General features: G+C 55.7%; 1 protein-coding gene across 1 annotated transcript; it reads left to right on the forward strand.

Moving 5' to 3' along the window:
- Positions 1-15,277: 15,277 nt before the first annotated feature.
- On the forward strand, positions 15,278-16,530 carry POU4F3 (POU class 4 homeobox 3). The gene is made up of 2 exons (XM_074156208.1): positions 15,278-15,397; positions 15,682-16,530. The coding sequence occupies exons 1-2, from the start codon at positions 15,278-15,280 to the stop codon at positions 16,528-16,530; spliced, it is 969 nt and encodes a 322-aa protein (XP_074012309.1).
- Positions 16,531-17,343: the final 813 nt, after the last annotated feature.

The following is a 17,343-nucleotide window of genomic DNA, read 5'->3' on the forward strand; positions in this document are numbered from 1 at the left end:
AACTTGATGTTGGAAATGTATAATTTTAGGAATATAGTTCAAGCTACATCTTTTAAACATTTATTTAAGGAAGTTGATGAGCCAAAAAAAGCTTTACTTTCTTTTCAAACCACAAGATTTCGAGTGAGCAGTTTGTTACCAGAACATTTCGGATGCAGAGCTGTGAGGCTGAAGGAGCCAAAGGCCCAGTAACATTTTACAGAATTGTCAGCTCACCAGGGTGGTGAATTTTTCTATTTAAGAAGGATTAAAAAAAAGAGAGGGGAAAAAAATTAGTTTTTTCTTGTCCTCTTTTTGTGTCACCTGTATTACCTTGTTTTGGGTTTTTTATAATGTGATTGTTTTGTTAGTTTATAATTGAAAAGATATTACAGGTTTTATTTACCCAATATTATGGGGTTGGGGGAAAGACAAAAACTTTCATTAAATGTTATGAAAGAAAAAATTGCCTCATTTGCTAATTGAAAAAAGGGTAGCATTTTATTTCATACGGAGTCACTTCCTGTAGGAATTCTTTGTGGCCAGATCCAGGAGTGATTTATTTCAGTATGTTCAAAAGCCACGCAGTTTCTCTGTTCTACTCCTTTTTGTGAGAGGAGGTGGAGGAAGCAATTTAACAGGGTATTATTATAGTATTGTCCGTTCACTCTGTTTCTTCAGATTCTGCTTCACAGAAACATCAGCAATGACACGTTTTTTAGTGAATCTTCACTCGCTGTTGATTTTCTTCTGTAGTTTCAGGACAAGGTTCAAGTCAGACTGTTGTTTACTGCATTTCAGTATTTGTGAGCAGGAGTGTGATGAGTTGCGTACGGCCCCAAGGAGAGCACTAAGCCGGCACTGCCCGCCAGGGGGGACTCCCCTCCTCTCCCGGTCCCAGCTGGGTGTTTCTGGGCAAACCAAGTCAGTGAAGGCCTGGGAGCAAAGCGCTCTTTATCCGAGGGACTACGGCGTCCTGCTCCGGTGACAGCAGTGCTTTGGGGGGGCAGTGCTCGGAGGGGCATTCAGAGCGGGCGGGGGGGGCGGGTTATGAATTCAGCTGCAAGTACAGTTTGGTTCAGACCCATTTAAGATGAACACGTTACATTCTCAGTCACCTTATGGTTGTACCATTTTAAAACACCCCTCCATACTGACACCCCCAAAGCAGTGTGTATTCCGAGAGAAACGGGGATACGGAGAGCGGGTCCTTGAGCCGAGGGTCGTAACTGTCCCTGGCTCCCGCCTGGCACCGAGTGAGCGTCCGCCCTCGCTGTCCCCACATACCCAGCACCTCTGGGTACAGTGTTTGTACCTACTGGACAAAACACACAAAGTCGGTGTGAAAATCCTCTCCTCTTTTGAATAATTAACTTATTGGTGTATTTGCCAGCAAGTTCCTGACTGAAGAAAATACCCACCAGACCCTTTAGCTGAGGATGGCTCTGAGCATGGGGGTGACCCGTGGCCCAGCGTGTCTCAGGGTAACTGTCCCCTGCCCTTGGTGGCCCTTCGCTGGGGGGCACGTTGAGTCAAACCAGTCTCATTTGCTGTTCCCTCCTCAGTGTTCTGTCTCCTAACACTGAAACCTCACCTCTTTATGTGTAATTAGACTTTCTTGCGAATACTGAGGCTAAATTACAGGCGTGAAGAAACGAGGGGAACTAATCCTCCGTACTTAGAAGAATGTCTTGCTTTTCTCCCATCACCTCTAATGGGTTTTTTTTAATGTCTATGGCTCAGTCAGTGTATATTTTGAAAAAAACATTGTGGCAAACATATAAAGTCCTGACAGTTTAAAAAAATGATAGAGGGAACAAAAGGATTTATATATTTTTTTGTACAGAGTTTTTTCTTAAACTGTATAATTTTGTAAATATTTTGCTTTTTTTTGTGTACTAAAACTACCAGCGTATAGATTTCAATAAGAACTGTTGTATTTTTGTATTTGGAAAATGAGAATTACAGTGAATGAATGAAGCTGTAAGAAAAATTGCAGTAGCCTTTGACACGCGTAGAAAGGGATTCCTTTTCATATGGTTTTAGCTGGAAGGTGACAGCAGGCTGGCACCCCGCGTGTTGGGACACTCGCCTGGACACGCTGGGGGGCTGTCCCGGTGGGGTGAGAGAGGAGGGAACTGGGGTGGGGGGGAAAGTCAAGGATTTTTTTTTTTTTTATATTTTTTTTTTTTTTTTTTTTGAGAGTTTGCTATTATTTGGGATTTTATCCCCTTACAGCTGCCATAACCCCGAAGTGACATCCAAAGGGATTTGGGAGCTCTGTGCCCTTGCCCAGCCTCTGCCTCCAGGGCTCCCTACCGCCTTACAGGGAGTTGAGCGATGGGCCGGGGAGCAGTATCCGGTGGTTGAGGAGGAGGAAAGCAGTTTGGAAGTGCCCTGCGTTGGCCAAAGCTTCTATCTCCCTGGATTTAGGGCATATTAGGCTGCATTAGACTGTTTGGGGGAGTTTGGTTTGGTTTTGTTGGTTGGCGTTAAAAGGTAATGTAACAGTGCAGCTTGCTTTTGGTTTATGGCAACACTCCATTGTGAAATTCATGGGTACTTTCAGACCGTAGCTTAGGCAGAATTTATAACCAACAAGGAACCGGGCAGAGCAGGCGGGGTGTTTGCCGGCGGGGTGTAATTGGAGGTGCCAGTCTGAGCCTGGGGTAGAGACACTGACGGGTGTGCGATAACTAACTCCCTGATAGGAAGAGCGATCTCCCTTCCCTTGCTGAATTAACCTACGCAAAAAGAACAAAACAAACTCCAGAGCTGAAAAGAGAAATCTGGGAAGAGTTGCCTGCGTATTGGGGAAACAACACTTTTTACTTTTGACGAAATCATGTGAAAAGGAATAAAGTTGCTCTTGGTGTATAGTAAACTTGTACTATAGTTTTTACAAATTGTGAACTTGTGTAATAGTATAATAGGAGATATTGTTGAATTTCTAACTGTTTATACATTTAAATTCATATATGTAATGTTTGTTTTATTGATTACAATCTGAATTTCTAAGATGCATGTTGACTTTTTTGCAATAAAGATATATTATGGAATGGTTCAAGATTTAGAAAAGACAAAGAAAATTCTAACTTAAATAAATTGGACAGCAGAACCATTCCAAAAAAATTACAACTATCACAAAAAGAGTGTTATCACTTTCTTGGCGTGGGGGTGTTTGTGCGAAGGGGGTGTTTATTTGTGTGGAACGTGTGTGCAGGGTTGTTCTACTGAATGGCTTGGAGAAACCCCCAGGTGTGTCAGTGCTCTGGAACAGCACTGCTGGAGACAGCTGAATGGGGGGGATACAAGGGGGGCGGGAGGGATTCCAGTAAAGGCTATTTTACTTTTTGGGGAAGATTCAAAGTTTAACAGAAAATGAGAAATGTTTTCTAGACATTTTGCAGATCTGGAGTATTGCTGGGTATTGGAAATAGTGGGTACAAACCACAGGATTATAGAGATGTAAATTCTAACCCCTTTGCAATTTGGTCTGAAAACTAATTCATTCTGTTACAAACTTTGTTCTTGGTCTTTGCTTTTTACAGCAGTTCCCGTTACCCCCTTCTCTTTCCTCGGTTGCTTTCAGGGATGTGAATGGTTGGTTGCAATCCACGTTTTTTTAAAAGCCTTTTTCCTGTGCGCTCCATTCCCTTTCCTCACCTGCCGGGTCGGTGGGACCCTGTGCTGACTGGGCGGGCCTTTTACAAGGGTGGGAATTTCTCCTTTTTCCTTTCCTGGACATTTTCTCCTAGTCGGAATCTTTCCGCTGCCCTGTGTGTAAATACTCAACGGCCACCAGGTACTCCTCACCGCATCCCGCAGGACGCGGTAAAGCCCTTTGGAGAGCTGGAGCCCCGGCACAGAGTGGGAAATGTTTCACACTCACCTCAAAATACTTCTTTCTTCCTACATGATCAAACTTCATTTTAGCAGCGAAAGGGAATACAAAGAAGAAAGGGCACTAGCATTTCTCTCTCTATGCGTGCCTTTGGATTATTTCCCCCCCCCAGCTCTTTCGGTGTCATCTAAGCGTTCCCCGGTTGAGGCAGCGCTTCCAACGGGCTTCGGCAGCTCCCCATGGACCGGAGTCTCCCTGAAAGGCATTTTGAAGATGTGGTGAGCAGCTGCTGTCACCGGGCACACGTGGGACGGGGAATGGTTGCTGTAATTGTTAGGCTGAGAGTCTCTTTAGCAGCTGCAGCCAGGGCGGTGTGAAGTGCGACAGCACCTGTGCCGAGAGGGGGCTCGGGGAGGAAATGGGACCGTAAGGTGTCTCTGGAGGCGTGGGACCCAGCTCTGTCCCGCGCAGCCCGAGGCAGGGGCTGGGGGGTTGATCTGGGGCCCCACTGACAAGGTCACGGACACCAGCGTCCACCTGGAAACGGCAAGCTCTGGCTGAGGTTTCCCCTGGGTGTTGGTGTGCGTCTCCCCTACTATTTTCCAACAGATCTGTGGTCCTGACGATCGAAACGCGAGTGGATTAACTAGAGCTTTTTCTCTCTCTCCCCCAGATGCCAGGATCGTTCCACAGACAATTTCCAGTTGCTGCTGGTCCGTGTCCAGGTGAGTCGATCTGTGGGAGACCTGGGCGTTGGAGCGAGCCGCGGGAAGGCCGGCAGCACGGAGGGTACGGGATGGTGTGTGACAGTCCCGTGTGGAGGAGCGCCGGGTCACAGCCGCCCCGGGAGGTGCCGTGGGTGTCTTTTTTCAGTGGTGCCCAGTGACAGGACAAGAGGGAACGGGCACAAACTTGAACATAAGAAGTTCCACCTAAACATGAGGAGGAACTTCTTTCCTGTGAGGGTGGCAGAGCCCTGGAACAGGCTGCCCAGAGAGGTGGTGGAGTCTCCGTCTCTGGAGACGTTCCAAACCCACCTGGACACGTTCCTGTGGGACCCGCTCTGGGTGGACCTGCTCTGGCAGGGGGTTGGAGGAGATGATCTCCAGAGGTCCCTTCCAACCCCATGTGATTCTGTGTGGGATGGGGCAGGTAACAGGGACGGTGTCTGGTGTGGGAGGGCGAAACAAGCCTTTAACGGGCACTTGAACTGCACAGGGAGCGCCTTCTGTCCCTTTTAGGAGCTAAATGTAAGAACTGGTGAAAAGCGTAGGCTGGAGAAACGAATCCAGCCTTTCCCGGGCTGGCTGCCCTGCAGAGGGCAGGAGGATGCAGGGATCCCTGCCCAGCCGGGCTCTCTGCTCCCGGGGAACCGGCGGAACCTCTCGGGGTTTCTCGCCGTGTGGAGACAGGTTTAATTGAGAGGTAAAAGCATCAGACCCAGATCGTTATCTAAACTCTTCTATTTATTTGAACTCTGCAGCTTGTTGTCCCTGTGGGCAGCGCGGTGCCCGCCTGTCCCACAGCCCCTGCTCCATCGTATTCATCAGCGCCGGCGCTCCCCTGGGGAGGAGGGACAAGGGGGGTCCCTTGGGGATGGTGTGAGTGCGGGGACATGGGATTTCCTCCCCCTTGTCCTGTGTCAGCCCAGTGGGACCAGGGGGCAGGATGGCTCCCACTGGGGGTGCTCCCCTTTGCCCCCTTCTGCCCACGGAAGAAAAACAGGAGGTTTTTTGCTACTTTATGGCACCTGGGAAATACACTTTTTGTCAGAAACAGCTTTTAGGTTTGAACTTAAAAAAAAAAATACCACAAAAGAACCCCACCATTTTATCCGGTCACTAGACCCCAGCCCAAACAGAGGCTGTAAGAGAGCTGGTGTCACTGCTCTGGGTGCATCTGGCTGTGGTGGGGGCGAGTGACAGAGGCTGGAGGGGAAAACCCTGGCAGAGGGAGGTGGTGATAGCCACGACCCCCCAGCAGCGATGGCCATGACCCCCTGCCATCCCAGGCTGGTCCGGGCCGTGCGCATCGGCCGAGGCCACGGTTCCCCGGGAGAGGTCGAGCCGTCGGCCCCGTAGCGGCTCTCGCAGCCGGAGGGCTCAGCCCGCCGTGTCCCCGGGTGCTCAAAGGGACAGACGAGTATCCCGGACCCCGGGAGAAGCCCTGCCAGCGGCGGGGAGGCACCAGCCCGGCCCCAGCGTCACCCCCAGCTCGGCGGTTCAGCTGCTGGGGTGGTGTTGGTCTTATTTTTTAGGAGGCAAACCCCTTTTGTGCTTTTGCTGTGCGTGGAGGTGTCGGGGCGGCAGCGCCGAGGGACTGCACCCGGTGACGTGTCTGGGTTAATTATAGCCTGCTCTGCCCATCTTACACCAACAACCTTAAAGCACTTCTGCTCCGTGATTTATTTAAATGCTAATAAATTATACATTTCTGGCACTTTAGTAATTCATGTGAAAATTATTTGGAGTCAACTCAACATAACGTACCTCCGTGTGCTCTCTGGTGGCTAAAGAGATGTCAGACAAGGATTCCATCCACTCTTCCTTTTCCCTTTTTAACCTGACTTTGGGTTATCTGTGGGTCAGAGGAGGGTGAGGAAGACTTCTCCGACAGGCACGATTCCAGCTGCTGCTGTCTCTGTTACGAAAGAGGGAGTGAAGTCTAAGTCGGGATGAAAGTATTCGTGACTCTAAACATACCTGGGCCAACAGGGAGGTGGTTTTGGGCTGTGCTGAAGTACCCGGCGGGGGAAGTTTAACATCAGCGCGTGGCAATCGGTGTGAGGAGGGAGAGAAGGAATGAGACTCGTTAATTTAATACAAAGTGCGTTAATGGCTGCGGTTTGCCTGTGGTGGAAGGGGTGGATTCTTACAGATTTACGCTGCCCCAGCTGTAACCACCTCCGGGCGGCTCGGGTTTGTGCGGGTGACAGGACCCTCCGACAGGGTCCCGGCCGGGAGCCCAGCGGGGTGTTCCCTCGGGAATACTCCCCTGGGGTTTCTCTAATGCTCTTAATACAGAAACCCTCTGCTACTTTGGAAATATTTCTTGCCTACAGGGCTTTCTAACCGGCGTGTTTGTGTCTAAGCGTAAAGCAGGTTGGGAACTTGGGATTTTCTTCTCCTGATCCCAGCAGAGTGTCTTGCTGTGTCTGGTGGGTGGGAAGCCGTGCAAGGAGAGAGAGGTGTCACACGGGAGCCCGGCCGGGCTGCTGTAACACGGTGTCACCCATGCAGCCAGCGAGCGTCTGCCGGGGCAAAGGGACGGTGCTGCTCGGCCCCGTGTCTGCTGCCGTGAAACAGCCCGGGAGCCGTGGGAACTGCAGCCTGGCACCGCCGTGGGCTCCCGTGGCCACGCCGCCAGCCTCACAGACCCCTGGCCAGTGATCGTGGGCTCCCGTGGCCACACCGCTGGCCTCACAGACCCCTGGGCAGTGATCGTGGGCTCCCGTGGCCATGCTGCCAGCCTCACAGACCCCTGGCCAGTGATTGTGGGCTCCCGTGGCCACACCGCTGGCCTCACGGACCCCTGGCCAGTGACTGTGGGCTCCCGTGGCCACACTGCTGGCTGCACGGAGCCCTGGCCAGTGACCGGCTGTTTGCCCGGGGCTGGGACGCAGCGGCCGGTGTCACTTGTTAAACCCCAAGAAACGTGCCCGTGGAAGGGATGAGTTTAACGTCAGGTGACGGGGCTTCTCCCCCCATCCCCTCTGATTGTCCCACTTTAATTTCAAATTTTAATAAAGATTTCAGGGAGCATTAATGTAACAGGGATGTGAAGGCAGCACGAAGCTGAACAATTTTACAGGCACCCACCAGCTTCCCGGGGTGCCCCCGGCAGCGCTCGGCCCGGGGGGGCTGCGGACCCTCCCGGAACCAGCCCCGAGCCCTGGGAGCAGGGTCCCAGGGTCCTCATCAAACACGAACAAATTCAAAATTAACCCCAAGGCAGATGCGATGGAAAATTGTTTGTCGGAGCACCTGGAGTGGGAAAACTCTGGGTTTGGTTATTAAACCGGGACTCAGCTCGTTCGGGCGCCCGAGGAGGGAAGGGCTTTGGCTGTTGTGAGGCAGCTCCAGGATTAAAGCAGCTTGAGCTTCCTCTTGGACTACCTTTAGGGTGCAGCAGCTCTAATGAGGCTTTGAAATTTGGACATGTAGAGGAGAGATTTTATACTATGGGCAAGTCTGAAAATCCCTTCAATTCAGAATTTTTGTTTGTTTGTTTGTTTTTTCCCACTTTGAAAGCAGGAAAAATACATGTATTTGCTCTTCCTGGTCTATAGCTGATGACCAAAACGTGGTAAATACGAGACAGAGCTGTGTGGGGAGGCTGAGCTGCTTGCTCTGGCACCGGTTGCCTGAGTTCTCTCACCGTTGGGCTTTGCTGGGCAGGGGGGGTCAGGGCTGTTCCTGCCCCACACGCTCTGTGGCCCCCTCGGCCCGACGGGGAGGCGAACGCCCCGGCCTGAACCTCGTGGGGGACGGTTCAGAGTCTGTGCCAGAACACACACTGAACGGCCCTCGCTCTGCTCCCCTGCAAGAAATCAACGACTTCACAGCAACTGAAAAAATAGCTTCGGGCCACCGAATTTTGGCAAAGCAAGAGGATTCTAAGTCCTTTTTTGGCTACATAATCTTTGCCACTTTGAAGGAAATACATTTTTAATTTTGTTTAACATTTCAAGCTCTTGTTTGAAAGCAACTTGTTCTCTAATTATGCTCTGATTTTTTAAAATATTGTTTTTCTAAACAAAGCCATTAATTTTTAAGTGTGTTCTGTTGGGCAAGAGCCTAAACCGCAACACTTTTGTAGGTTCAGTTCATTACGTTCACCCAGATAAAGGCCCAGCATAAAAAGTCACCCCTAAAACCTGCCCGGCTTTCCCTCTGTCGGGTGCCCAGGACCCAGCACCCGCCGACCCCCCGCGGGCGCCAAGGGCCAGAAGGGCCAAATGCCGGTTTTGTTCAAATATTCAGTTTCCGTTTCAGGCCTGAGCAGCTCAATCCCAGTTCTTCCTTTTTCCTGTGGTTGGATTTTTGGTTTCTTTGCCTCACTCCCTTCATTTTCCCTATGAAGGGCTGACCCCAACGCAGCCGGGGGCTCCCCGGAGCTTCGGAGCTCCTTCACTGGATTCCATGACTCTATGCTTGCTCCCGTCTGTGGCTGATGCCGAGCTGGAGTCTCTGAGTTCCCTCTTGTGACGAGGGACGGCATCAAACCCCTGGATTCCCGACGGAGAAACGTGTGACCTGAGGGCAAGGCTGTGGGGGCAGCGGGTAAAACATATCGATGTTGTTCTTCCCCCGTCCTCCCCAGGATTGCCCTGACAAAGATACAGCTGTTTGACTTGTTGATTAGCAAAAGCATTAGCAGACCTACTGTTTCAGGGCATGAATAATTAATGTTTGTTCCTCATTAATTTCTGGTGGAACAGAGTCCTGTTAGACTGCATTTAGATGTATTACTAGAATTAGGAGCAAATATAACAAGAAAGAGATGCCTGACAGATAAGTGCTCTGTTCCCACCCCCCCTGGAAAATATTGTCATGTTGCTCCTATTATCTCCGTCAGGAACAGATCGGGTTTATTTTTAACGAGCACCGATGTGTCCTTTGTTACAATTTTAATTTCAGGGAACGATACAAGAAACAAGTTCTATAATTCATGCACGTTACAAGCGAGTACGAGGCAGACCTCCCAGTTAGCAGGAACTAGCTGGCATCGCGCATTCCGGGGACCTCAAATCAAAACCTTGTTTACTAAAAAATTCACAAATAAGGTTGCACCAGCTCCCCGAATGCTGCTGCTGCAGGACAGGCCCTTTTGTTCTGCTCCCATTAAACGAGCGCTTTGAGGCTGCAGCAGAGCTTTGGCACCTTGAATTTTCTAATATGGCCATGATGCTCTTCTAATACTAAAGGTTTTTTCGGTTTTGATGGAGGATTAACACTCGCAAACACCCACTCAACCTCCTGGAGCGGCCGTGCCCAAGACTTCGCTCCCCGGGAGCTGCTCTGCCTGCAGCCAGCAGGACTTCCTTCTGGTTTTCAATTGCAGAAGATGAGAGCGAGCACTTATAATTCAACCTGAAGCCACGCGCAAACCCCAGGTACTTCCCCTTCCCCCTCCTGGGAAGGTGGTCCAGCAGCCGGGCTGGGCGTCCCATCCTTCGGGAGCCCGCTGCGGTGGGCTGGCACGGGAGATGAAGAGCCGCGAGGGATGGAGTCCCGGGAGGGAAACTTCGCTGCTGCCAGCACCGCGGGCGATAGGACCTGCCTGTGGTCGTTCTGCTTCCCACCACCCTTCCCACGGGTTTCCCTCCCTGGCCTGTTCAACCCCGACTTCCCAGCGCTGGGCCACCCCAGCGGGCGGGGATGAACTTGGGAAGCAGCAGGGAGAGGCAGGAGGGATGTCCCCACCAGCTGGCCCGAGGTGCATCTCTGAGAGTCAGGAAGCGGAGCTGTGAAAGGGAAGCCGGAGCCGGCAGGGATGCAGCAGCACATCCTGGGTAAAGCCCCGTGGCTCCAGTCACGGGCCCTGCCCGCTGGGCTGCGGTGGCCCTCGGGAAGCTGCTGCTGGCCCAGCGCCTGGCCCTTTGCACGGGGGGGGGGGGTGGCCCAGGAGTGGTGGGAAGCGTGCTTCTGCCTAAAGCTGCCTGCGAGGTCTCCCTGCTGCAGGACGCAGCCAAGGATCTCGCTGGGGGGGGGTCCCTTCCCAGCGGTGCCACTCACAGCTTTTCTGTCCAGAACAGTTTCCATCCCACTCCCACCTCCATTGAAAACTTCCCGGAATTATGGTGTCCTCACCCGGCCCCTCGCTTTAACCCCGCAAGTTCCTCTTCAAAACGCCCCTACAGCACCATTCCCTCTCCTCTGGCTGGCCCCACCGGCCCCTCGCTGGCCACACTGGCCTGCAGGGGTAGCTGGGCACAGTCCTGCCCCTCTGCTGAACCCCCCCACGTCCAGCCCTGCGGGGAACGGGCTGTTCCAAACCCCAGGATCCAGGTGACACTCTATAGCCCAGGAGACCTCCCGGCCATCACAGCCCGCTCCTCTGCGAGCCGGGCTCCGTGTGGCCTGGCCACCCAGCCGGGTGGCTCCTGTAACTTAGCAACTTTCTTTTTGCTTTGTTAAGTTGGGCTCTTCAATCTCCTTAATGAATAAGAGAATCAAGCCAGGTAATTGACGCTGGGCCGTTTAGCTGATGAATAATTGACTGTCTGGGTAATGCTAGCTATTCCCTCCATCAGATTGTGCAGTGGGACAGCCATATCATACTGGGCGCAGCGTGGCTCCCGCTTTTAGGGTTCTAGAAATGTGCTGTGCAGGCCCAGGTTCTGCAGGGACCCCAAAAGTCAGTGCTCATCCCTCCCCCCCCCGCGGATCAGGCGTTTCTGACGTCAGGCTGCGCCTCAGCAGCACAACTTACTGTATCGGGTGAATTTCTTGAGTCAGGTCTGAAAACCGTGGCTTTTTTTCAGCCAGAGAGTGAAGCCGCAGGTTGGGGCGTGAGGAAGCAGCCCCCCAGGAGTCGGGGTGGGCAGGGGGGCAAAGGCCCCGAGGCCGGAGCCAAAGGGGATGCACGCGGCTGCGCTCCCCGCTGAGGAACAGGACGATGTCCTTGTGGCAGTTACACAAACGTCAGCTCATTCACTGATCTCGAAGGATGAAGCATCGCAGAGACCTGCCCAGGAGAGACGGATTTGCAGGGAATTGTTGTTATTTTAAATAGCAACTGAAGAAAATGTAATGGGGCGGTTTCTGTTGGCTTTGGGACTGTGATGGTGCTGCCGACTCCCACTGCAGAGAGAACATTAGCATGAACTGTGTTAAATAACACGTGTTTATATTTCAGACTTCCCAGCAGCGCTGTGTAAGCATTTACTATATAATTTTTAAACTCAATTGAATGAATGCAATGAAACCAAGAGCCTATCAACAACACTCTGGCTGTGATGGGCTTTGAATTAAATTCAAAATAAGAATGGGATATTTTTATATATTAGGAAAATGGATAGCAATCTTTGAATTGTGACAAAGAATGAAATAGCACATGCTTTTAATCTGACTTTTACCTTCAGATTTTCAATGAGTCACTAGTGATGTTTCATCAGGGTATGGGTTTGGTGGGTTTTTTTCTTCCAGAAATACTATTAATTATTTACTAGTATGTGAATGATCTCTGAAATCTATTGCAGTGACACCTTTGAGTCCTCAGATAGCTTCTGATGGCAAACCATCTGGGCTCTTTTAACTTGTTATTGTTTATCCTTTGGACTCCTCTCCTCAGTTTGTAAGGTGTAACGTCAGCAGACAGGGCCAGGAACATCAATATTTTACAGCTTTAATTAAAGGCAGCTCAGCAGCTAGGTTACCCAGGCCCGTTTCCTTCAAAGCGGCTGCCTTCAGGGGGGCAGGAGAAGACCGAGCTTAGAGCAGGCGGTGGGGAGAGGTGTTCCCGGGGTGGGCCGGGGCAGGAGATGGCTCTGGGCTGGGACAGGAGCCCCGACCCGAGCTCGGTGCCCGCACGGGTGATCCCTGGCTGCAACACCCTCGGAATGGGGCGTGCGGCTTCCCGCGGGAGCAGGGAAGGAGGCGTCTGAGGGCTCCGGTGTCTCCTCCTCGCTTGGAAGGGAAGGAAGCAGCAGCAGAGAGATAGACGGGGAAAAGCGCCAGCCCAGCCCGAATGCTCTGGGAGCCAGGGCTGGGGAGACGTGTCCTGGGGAACAGGCTCCACTCGGGCTTTCCATTTCCATCCTCTTATTTATTGACGTTAACCAGGCAGCACTAAATAAAGGGAAGGTTAAAAACAAAACAAAACAAAGGCCTGAAATTTATCCCTCTATTAATTACCTCCAACACACAGAACTGCCTATAAATATGGTGCCACTTTAGATAAAACTTTCATGCAGCTATTTAGGCCCTCTGAAATATAAATGATTTCCTTTAAATTTTTTATCATAAATCAGGGCATGGAGCTTTGCGACAACGCGCCCGTTCCCCCCAATGGGAGGAAGCTGCTTCGCCAGCTCGCTCCTCCCTCAGCCCGCTCCCCGCGCCCCCTTCCCCGCCCGCGCCCCTCGGACGGGGGGGCGACGGGGCGGCCGCGGCCCCGCGCACCCTGCGCACCACCCTGCGCCACCCGCGCATCCACCCTGCGCCCCCCGCGCACCCTGCGTCCCCCCGCCCATCCGCCCCGCGCGCCCCCGCGGCGGGCGCTGTCCGTGGTGCTGGAGCCCGCAGCCCCCGGCTCCCGCCCGGCCCCGCTCCGGACCCCCCCCGCCCGCCGCCGGCAGCCGCTCTCTTTGCGAAAGCGTTTCAAACGGTTTGAGACTGGAAGAGGGGAGATGGAGATGAGATGTGGGGAAGAACTTCTTTGCTGTGAGGGTGGTGAGAGCCTGGCCCAGGTTGCCCAGAGAAGCTGTGGCTGCCCCATCCCTGGAGGGGTTCAAGGCCAGGTTGGAGGGGGCTTGGAGCAACCTGGTCTGGTGGGAGGTGTCCCTGCCCAGGGCAGGGGGTGGCACTGGATGGGCTTTAAGGTCCCTTCCAACCCGAACCATTCCATGATCCCATTGTTCTACGTTGCCAACATCTTTGGTGTGTGCATGTTCCCTAAAAGAAAGGCATTTTACCACAGAAGTAGAACCTCTTATTTTCTCTGATCGCCACATTTGTCAATGTGCTGCCTTCCTTTCTCAGGAAACCAAGAGAGCAGCTCCTTTGGCTCTGGGTCCGTATTTATGAAGGCTCATAAAACTCTTGGAAACTTTAAATCTAGAGATAGATATTATTTTTGTTTAAGAGCTTCAAATTTCACACTCGCAGAATACTTATGTCCCTGGACCATCAAAGTCTAGCAGTGCCTGAAGAGGTGTGAAGATTCGGAGAGCAAAAATAAAACGACCACTCAGTAGCAGAATTATGCCAACTTCAGGACTATTTTTCCCGGGGGGGTGGGGCTGGGACGTGGGTGGTTGTCTGTTTCCTCGTACTGAGTCAAGGATCAGATGTTTCCAGCCCATAATACGTGTGTGGGCACGGCACAGCTCACGTAACATCTCTCAGTTTACTTTACTCTCCTGTACTTGAGAACGTATTTTGCAGGATTTATGACAGTTTGCAGCTGCGGGGGGTGTGCGAGGGGAGGGAAGAGCAGTGTCACCCCAAGCTGCCCCCGCGCCCGGAGCTGAGCCGCGGGCAGGATCTTGGAGCCTCCCTGGAACTTGGAGCTGCACCGAGGACATTTAAGAAGCCCCACACTCTACCCAGACAGATAGATTTCTCACAATTTCCTGTGAACACAAATTCCTCAGTGGAGATGTTTCCTTGCACTTTGAGTTGTAGCGGCTCTGCTGCCCACAGGCCCAGTCACCCCGGCGCGCTGACAGACGCCAGCGGTTGAGTTTTCCTCTCCCCGGCCCGTCCTCCCGTACGGGTCCCGCAGGCCCCAGCCCGGCCCCACTGCTCCGCTTCCAGTGGGGAGTCGCCTCGGTGAGAGGGGCAGGATTGATCCCCGAGTGACAATTAATGTAGGGGGGATCTGAGGGGACCGGGTGCCGGAGGAGGGGCGGTTTAGATCCAAGCTGGTGATGGCAGGGTGTGGATGCGGTGGCACCCCGGGAGGAGCGGGAGCAGCGCCCGCGTCCCCGGCCGGCTGCGGCACGGGGTGGCCGTGTGGAGGCAGCGCTGGGGGGGTCTGTTAGTCCTGCAGGAACCACAAGAGAGACGTTTTCCCTGTGATGCCCTGTGGCTCGCTGGGTTTGTCCCTCCGGCGTGTGAAGGAGTCCCCGCCCCCCCGGCATGGGGCAGAGGAGCCTTTCGGCACAGGCTGTGGGGGACACTTGGTGACGGGGCGAGTGGCCAGTGCCAGCAGCAGCTGGGCGCGGGGACACCAGCCGCCCCGGCAGCCGGTCCCTGGGCAAGGATGGTCCGTCTGGTCCAAAGGTCGGCCCGTGGGCTCTTCCCACGGAGAAATGCCCCCTCCTCCCATCCTCGTCCCTCGGACGCTCCTCCAGGCCCAGGGAAGGGGCCTGCCGAGCAGGGAGGGTTCAGCGGGACCCGGGCGGGGGGCACAGCTGGGGCTGCCCGGGGGCCCGGCGAGGCGACGCCCGGCCCGGCCGGGGGCTGCCGGTCGCTCCCGGCCCCGACGGCGCGTCCCGCCGCCCCGGGCGCGGTGCCGGCGGGCGGCCGGGGGCCGGGGGGGGCCGGGGGGTCCCGCTGCCCGCGTGCTGCCCGTTCTGCCCGCGCTGCCCGCGGCGCATCACGCCTGCGCGGGGCCCGCTCCTGGCAGGCAGCGTGTAAGATGAGTGAAGAATCGGGTGGGGGGGGGGGGGCGGGCGGGCGCGCAGGGGCAGCTCTGCCATCGAAAATCGCTCACTTGGGCAGCGGCGAGGCAGAGAGACAACCCCGAGCCGATGACAGGGGCTGCCTACCTGCGCGGTGCGCAAAGATGATGGCCATGAACGCCAAGCAGCCGTTCGCCATGCACGCCGCCCTCCAGGAGCCCAAGTTCTCCAGCCTGCACTCCAGCGCGGAGGCGATGCGCAGAGTTTGCCTCCCGGCCCCGCAGGTATGTAGATGAAGCATAATTACCGCTTTAAGGCACATTTTCTGACAGGCACCGGGCTTAATGTTTTTTTCATGTCGCCAGAACAATCGCGCGTCTCGGAACCTCTCTCCCCCCCTCTCCCGCTCCCGTCTCTGATCCGCACGTCTGCGCGGGCAGCGCTGCTGCCTTCATATTAATTTTTATGACCTGAGCTCTGAGGAGGAATCGCGGTGCCGGGGCAGGTTTTTTCATCCGGCGATGACAGAATTCCCCACTGACTCCACCATGCGCGTTCTTGCTCGCAGCTGCAGGGCAATATATTCGGGAGCTTCGATGAGAGCCTGCTGGCCCGCGCCGAGGCTCTGGCGGCCGTCGACATCGTCCCCCACGCCAAGGGCCACCACCACCACCCCCCCTTCAAGCCGGACGCCACCTTCCACGCCATGAGCGGCGTCCCCTGCGCCGCCGCCGCCCTCCCGCACCCCGCCGCCCTCGCCGCCCACCCGCACCCGCTCCCGCACCCGGCGCTGGACGGCGGCGACCTGCTGGACCACCTCTCGCCCTCGCTGGCCGTCGGCGGGCTGCCCGAGCCCCCCGCCCCGCTGCCGCCGCTGCCGGTGACCGCGGGCCCGCCGGGGGGGCCGCCGCCGCCGCCGCCTCCCGCCGCGCCCGAGGCGGAGTCGGACCCGCGGGAGCTGGAGGCCTTCGCCGAGCGGTTCAAGCAGCGGCGGGTGCGGCTGGGGGTGACCCAGGCCGACGTGGGGGCGGCGCTGGCGGCGCTGAAGCTGCCGGGGGTGGGCTCGCTCAGCCAGAGCACGATCTGCCGCTTCGAGTCGCTGACGCTGTCGCACAACAACATGACGGCGCTGCGGCCGGTGCTGCAGGCCTGGCTGGAGGGCGCCGAGGCCGCCCACCGCGACCGCCCCGCCGGCCCCGACCTGCTGCCGGGCGCCGAGCGCAAGCGCAAGCGGACCTCCATCGCCGCCCCCGAGAAGCGCTCGCTGGAGGCCTACTTCGCCCTGCAGCCCCGGCCCTCCTCCGAGAAGATCGCCGCCATCGCCGAGAAGCTGGACCTCAAGAAGAACGTGGTGCGCGTCTGGTTCTGCAACCAGCGCCAGAAGCAGAAGCGCATGAAGTACTCGGCGGTGCACTGACGGCGCGGCCCCGACGGCACCCCCCCCCCCCCCCCGCCCCCGCCGCGGGGACGGGACGGGACGGAGCGGCCCCCCGCGCCCCCCGCCCCGACGGGGCGGCCCGGACCCGCCGCCCGCCCCGGGACCGCGACCGGAGCCGAGCGCGGCGGCGGAGCGGGGCCGGGGGGTCTCCGCCGTCCCCCGGACTCTGTCCCGCCACGGGAAGGGGCGCCCCGGGGCCCGGCCGGGCTCTGCAGCGGCGGGCTCGGCCCCGCTCCCCTCCGCCGGTCCGTCGGGCCCCCCCCGCCCCGTCCTGGCGAACGCTGCTCCCCGCCCCTCCCTGGAATAAAGCTTTATTTTTCAACCCGAAGGGACTCGTCTTTCCTCGGCAGCGCCGGCAGCACCGAAGGGAATATTTGCGAGCGCAAAAACAACGAAAAGCCTTCGGCGGGGCGTTTTCCCTCCGGAACGGGACGAGGCTTCGCCCCGCCGGGCCCCCGCCGGGCCATCGGCGCCCCGGTCCCGGCCCCGCTCCGCGCCCGCGGACCGCCCGCAGGGGTCCGGCAGCCGCTCCCCCCCCCCCCCCCCCCCCCCCCCCGCCCCCGGGGCGCCTCCCCCCCGTCGGGTGACAAAACCGGGCACAAGAGATCCCCCCAACAAAACCGATCGGGGGTTCGTTTCTAACGCTACTTAAAAGGGGGGAAAGGCTTTTATTTACGATTCCCAGAAGCGCCTTAACGATTAAAAATTAATGATGGAAGCGCGAGCCTCCTCTGAATATCTCACTTCAGCATTTCAATGAATGACAAACGTCAAACCTCAGAACCAGGTCTC

Source organism: Numenius arquata, chromosome 11 (genome assembly GCF_964106895.1).
Source record: "Numenius arquata chromosome 11, bNumArq3.hap1.1, whole genome shotgun sequence".
Classification (NCBI taxonomy): domain Eukaryota; kingdom Metazoa; phylum Chordata; class Aves; order Charadriiformes; family Scolopacidae; genus Numenius; species Numenius arquata.